Raw genomic sequence first — 6,069 nt, forward strand, 5'->3', positions numbered from 1 at the left:
TAAGAGGTTGACATTATTTATTTTATTATTTTAGTTTTTTAAGATTCCGACTTCCAGAGGTCGATATTTTTTATTTTATTTTTATTTTATTTTTTGAGATTCCAACTTCCGGAGGTCAAAATTGTTGATTTACATTATTTTAATTTTTTATATTCCAACCTCTAGTGGTCGGTAATCATTTTTTTAAAAAAAATTTCAACTTTCAGAAGTCGGTATTATTGATTGTTATTTTTTACTTTTTGCAATTCCAACTCCAATAGTAAGTATTAATTAATATTAATTTTTTAATTTTTTTTTGAAATTTTGACTTACTAATATTATTTTTTTAATTTATTTTTGAAATTTTGACTTTGGGAAGTCGATATTATTCAAAAATTTTATTTTTTACTTTAATAATTCAGACCTTCGGTGGTCGGTTTTCTGCAACAATAGTCAGTATTAATTAATATTAATTTTTAATTTATTTTTGAAATTTTGACTTCGGGAAGTCGATATTATTCAAAAAAAAATATTTTTTACTTTAATAATTCAGACCTTCGGTGGTCGGATTGTAGCAAATTGCTGCTATTTTTTTTTGCCCACCTGTATATTTCAATCAAACTAGCTCAAAGAGCTGCCAACATGATATTTTTCTATATTTACGTTACACTACTTCAAAATAAACTTAAACTAATTCAAATTAAACTTGAATTCATTCAAATTAAACTAAAATAGGATCAAACAATTTAAAAAGTATACAAACTATAAATACAAAATCTGAAATGTCTAGGTAATAGATACAACTATTCCTCATCACCCTCACTCTCCTCTTTGGTTCCATCCACTTGACCTCGACGTGTATCAACAAGACATGGAGAAATAATATTTCCCGATTCCAAAAGAGAATTTAGTTGAGCCTGAAGCGTTGCATACCTCTTGTTTCTACCTCCTTTGCTACTGTCATCTGCTCGTCTCTCTTCTTCTCTCTTTCCTCTAATGCAGCAAGCTCGACAGTGAGCAAAGATATCATGTGACTTCCACTAGTCCATCAGAGTGCATCAATAGAAAACAGAGTAGTTCTCTTTAATGAGGCACCAAACTGTTATTGCCAATTTATGTCACATAAGAATACCTGCAAAGCACATATAGATTTTTCTCTACGGCTGAAACAAGTACATCGATGGAAACAACAAACAAGTTGAAGATAAAGAAAAAGAATATACGAAATACAGAGAAAAACTAAAGACAAACTGACAGCAACAACATAAATCCAACTTTTAAGCCCAAATAGATGATGTGACATTGTTAACAGACATGTTGTGAAGTAAATTACTATCACACAAGGATCAATGGATGCTAAAATTCATTTAAATTTTATCCTAAAGAAAGACATGGATGATCCAAACCAATATTATCAAATTCCCAATAACCAAATTCATATGTAATTCTAGTGATATTTATGATGCCTCATCATGTATTTTCAATTAACCTATTAACATGCACACACAAACTTAATAGAAATTAAAGTACCTTGTTCAGACATGAGGTTTTTTATTCAGACGTGATAATAATTAAGATACCTTATCTAGACATGAGACTAAAATTCTCTCTTTTAAATCTTGTATGTACTCCATTCCTCTTATTTTAGTCAATACATTTCCTACTTTTTGATGATCAGCATGAGGAAGAGAGTGGTCCATCTCTTCTACATCTCTTGACATCTTTCTCCACAATACTTAGTTAAAATAGAGCAAAGCAGTTAGTGTAACACATCATCACAATTTCTTCTATTTAAAAACCCTCCAACCATTTTATTTTTTAAAATATCGATCTGAGAAGAGCTTAAATGGAGTGACATGGACAACAAAGATTCTTATAGCCGATCCCAACTTGTTTGACATTGAAGCATAGTAATTGCTGTAGAAACCCGCTAACCACCTCATTAGCATGAAATTAAAAAAAGAATACAAAGGTAACTTAAATTTGATGTGGTTTATATCTAAGAAATACATTCTTTCTTTTCTTTTGGGGGGAGAGGGTGGATTTTAATTCTTACAAGCTAAGTGCAGAACCCCGAGATTCTCTAATCACAATTCACAAATGACAAGAGAATCCCGAAGAAAGATTAGCCTACTTGAGCACCAACCTGAACCAGTGTAAAACAGAAACTAGCAAAACTAAAGTTTTCAACAGAAATATAAAACTCAGCCGAAAAGGTTGAATCTCACAAAACTCGTGCAGTGACCAATAATATCTCATTGATGATAGATGATAATTGATATATAACAACCAATTGTAGGGCCCTAATAAACCATTCTCACAGTTACAATAATAGCATGAAGTGCCATATTGACCATGAACAATTAAATATTTATGGCCCAAAACTCATATATAAGAACAAATTCTCACTACCACAAGTGAGGATCATGCTAGCTCAGAAATGTGTGATTCATGACCTTATTGAGTTTTTTCTCAATAAATTCAGTAGGCAAATGCATTTATCCTTTCATACGAAAAAAATGAGACAAGACGCACCTATAATCAAATGGACGAAAGTTATCTCAAAAGATCTACAATCTCATTGAATCCTACCAGACTTAGCGAAAAATAGATCATGATAAAATAAAAAGATCCATATAGACAACATAAATTAGTTGGGGTCAATGCTTGTTGATATTTGTAAACTTACATTAGGTCCAACATTCAGTAGTTGTCTTTTTAATCTTGTTACAAATTTCTATTAGTAGAAAATGTAGAAGACTTCTAATGTTAGAACCTAAATTATTGAATATTGGCAAAAGACAGGTTCAGATGAAGTGAAGTAGAAAGTGAATTCATAAAACCAATACCAACCAGTTTGGGATTGAGGTATAGTAGTTGCTTTTAAAGAAAAAGGACAAGCATCAAAGAAACTATGAAAACAAACCAGTCAAATACACTAACAAATACCTTTTCAAAAAGATCAAGGGCACTAAAAGAAATCTAACATTCATATCATAAGAGGGCACAAAAAAAATATATGTACATACAAAAGCTATAAATTGTACCACACATATGCGCCACATGCTTGATTCAGCTCCTGAGTTTTCAATGAATCAAGCATTAATTGATATATAAATGTGAGAAAAATGAAGTCAAGAATTTGATTTTTTTCAGATGTATCAACAATGACAATTCTTTTTTTGTTTTTTTACCCCTCCCTTAGGAGCTCCCACCTTTTTTGCTCTCTTGGTGACTCGAGCTCACAACCTCTGGGTTGGAAGTGAGGAGTGCTTACTCATCAAGGATAACAAGGATATCACCAACATTGCGCTCTCAAACAGAACAAGAAAAGCCTCTTTGTGACCCTTGAACTGCACGAACCAATTAATGAGTAACCTCAATAACCTCAAATCTACCCAAACACAAAATGGAGTTGAAGAACTCCCTATTGTCATCAAACTATAAAAATAGATCATGGAAAGCTGGATGCCAATGGTGAAGGGGATTGAGCAAATAAGTTAAAGAAGGCCAACAGGCACGAACAAATAAGTTAGATTTGATACTTAACAATCTAACTGCAACAGGCAATTGAGAGTGCGGACTCCCGTTCAACAAAGAACGACTAGAATCACTCAATTGTTCATAAAAGGTGTTTGCTTCTTCATTGGGAGCTTCTTCTACATTTTCCCCAAATTCAAAATCGAAGTGCATCCCAAAAGCATCATCAACCATATCCGATATTATAAAACCTTGGACATAATTATGCTCCGTAGATCTACTACTTTCACTGACAACAAAATTATTAAACATATCATCACTTTCAACTTCACCATGATTAGTCCAAATTGTATACCCTGATTTTAACCCATTCATCATAAGATGCATAGAAACATTCTTCGCTATTTGATATCTCACGTTTTCACAATTAATACAAGGACACCTAATTAATCCTGAATTTAAAAACGTATCAAGTGTCTTTGCATGATTTACAAAACAAGTGACACCACCTGCAAATTCTGGAATCATACCCGCTTGACTATGATTATTTCCATTATACATCCAACTACGCTTAGGTTCCATCTACACAAACAATAATGATAATTTTAAACTTTATTTCAACTTACTTTAGCAACTAAAACACATTATTTCAAATAATAAATCAAACTAGGGGTTAAATAAACTTCATTTCAACTTACTTTAACAACTAAACCACATTAACTCTAACTAGTTTTAACTATATAACTTTATATATAATTCCTCTAAGATATAATTGGTCCCACCAGACTTCCATTTTACAGCTAGCATACTTTTGAAAAGCTTCATCATATAGATTTACAAAACTCTTCATGAAGCTGTACATGTATAAGGGAGAAATGTGGACAACAGAGTCCCATTATCAATCCCATTCTATCCCAAATACCTAGCTTGAGGATTATTGATTTGAGTCACAACACTTTGTTACGATCAATCCCTGATGAATTCTTTCAACATTATACCTCTCTACAATCTGTTTCCTTTGCCAACAATAATCTCACTGGACAAATCCCTCAATCTTTAACCTTTTGCTCAACACTCGAAAGGGTTAACTTCTTATCCAATCGCCTTTTGGGTCAATTGCCCTCAGTTTTATGGTCCCTAAACTCTCTTCAATCTCTTGATGGTTCTGAGAATTTATTGGAGGGTGAGATTCTTAAAGCAATTGAGGGTTTATATTCTTTGAGGTCAATTAATTTACACAAAAACAAGTTTACTGGTTGGCTGCCTGAAAATATTGGCAGCTTTGTGCGGCTCAAGTCAATTGATCTCAGTGAAAAACCAAGCCAAAATTGAAAAAAACACAGTGCAGCAATAACACCATTAGGTGTTTTACCAAAAGAAAGTCCCGAGACAATCGAGCAAATAACCATTACCTTTGAGATTGCTCTGTTGCGACGTGAGGCGTGATGTAACGTGCGGTGGGTTGCGACGCAGACATGCGACCTGCTGCGACTGCGATGTGTGAGTTGCGAGCAGCGTACACGAGCAGAGACTGTGATTGCGAGCAGTCTTCTGCCTCAATTAAGAAAGTTTTAATGGGTCCATTGATCATTTTCAGTGAAGTCAGTCTTCTGCTTCACAAGGCTTTGGCCCTCCATCTCAATGGGTACCCGAACAGTTAGGCCTTCGCACTCTCACGCTGTTGACGCGGGCACTGAAAAGAGAAAGAAGAAGAAGATGAAAACAAAAAAAATAAAAATGTGTCTCTCAGTCCTCCTCAATTCCTTTCACATGAGAGAACACTTCAGAGTTTTGAGGGATTGGGGAAAACAATTGCCGGCTAATAATAAAATTATTGACTTTCGGAAGTTTGATAATTTTTTTTCAAAAACAAAAAGTTCTAAATTGAGGTCGATATTGTCAATTAAAATTATTAAATATCTTTAATAAATATCGATATCGAGAAATTGATATTATTTAAATTAAATAATAATCTAAATATATCGACCTCTTGAGATCGATTTTATATATATCTCCAAATATAGTAATAGATATTGATTACCTTATAATATCAACATATTTAATACTTGAATTGAACGGTATTTCTTTAATTAATATAAAGTATTCTTGAACCATTAATATATAACATTTGATTCGTTAAACTACTTGACGTGTGTATATAATCTCCTACAATCAACGTATTTCATACATTTTCAATGGAATATCATTTTACCTTTTGCATGCTATATATATTAATATAAGTATCCGTGCGATGCGCAGTTAGTATTAAGAAAAAATAATTTTCTTTCTTTCTTCTAATATCAAAATATTGTTGGTAGTTAATTAATTAGCTATGATCACCAACAATATTAATTTTATAAAAGACACTATTGAGATTTTATTAGGAAAAATCTTTATTTTTTTATTTATGCACAAAAATTAAATGATAAATTATTATAAAATAAAAATATACATATATAGATTGCGTCATGATTAACCTTCAATTATATTCCTAATTATGATTATGCATCACATGTATCATTAATTCAATTATAAAATATTAAAAATGCTGGAGCAAATTTTGAGGTTTTTTGGCTTTATATTTAAAACTAATTACGCGATTTCGTTTAC

General features: G+C 32.1%; 1 protein-coding gene across 2 annotated transcripts; it reads right to left on the reverse strand.

The window, feature by feature from the left end:
• Positions 1 to 673: 673 nt before the first annotated feature.
• Positions 674 to 5,271, reverse strand: LOC129901200 (uncharacterized). Of its 2 annotated transcripts, none has more exons than XR_008769789.1 (2): positions 4,872 to 5,271; positions 674 to 1,111 (listed from the first exon to the last, which is right to left on the reverse strand). XR_008769789.1 is itself a non-coding variant. In XM_055976321.1 (2 exons), exons 1-2 carry the CDS (start codon positions 5,048 to 5,050, stop codon positions 783 to 785), a joined length of 369 nt encoding a protein of 122 aa, XP_055832296.1. In that variant the 5' UTR covers positions 5,051 to 5,271; the 3' UTR covers positions 674 to 782. The 2 variants fall into 2 exon arrangements, 1 of the variants encoding a protein (XP_055832296.1); XM_055976321.1 differs by having other exon boundaries at positions 674 to 972.
• Positions 5,272 to 6,069: the final 798 nt, after the last annotated feature.

This window comes from Solanum dulcamara, chromosome 8 (genome assembly GCF_947179165.1).
Source record: "Solanum dulcamara chromosome 8, daSolDulc1.2, whole genome shotgun sequence".
Taxonomy (NCBI): domain Eukaryota; kingdom Viridiplantae; phylum Streptophyta; class Magnoliopsida; order Solanales; family Solanaceae; genus Solanum; species Solanum dulcamara.

Coding starts and splice junctions, on each gene's coding strand:
- LOC129901200 (XM_055976321.1), bottom strand. CDS start 5,050: ATGATCAATGGACCCATTAAAACTTTCTTAATTGAGGCAGAAGACTGC. Junction 973..4,871: donor GCAACAGAGCAATCTCAAAG/GTAATGGTTATT, acceptor TTGCTGCATTAG/AGGAAAGAGAGAAGAAGAGA.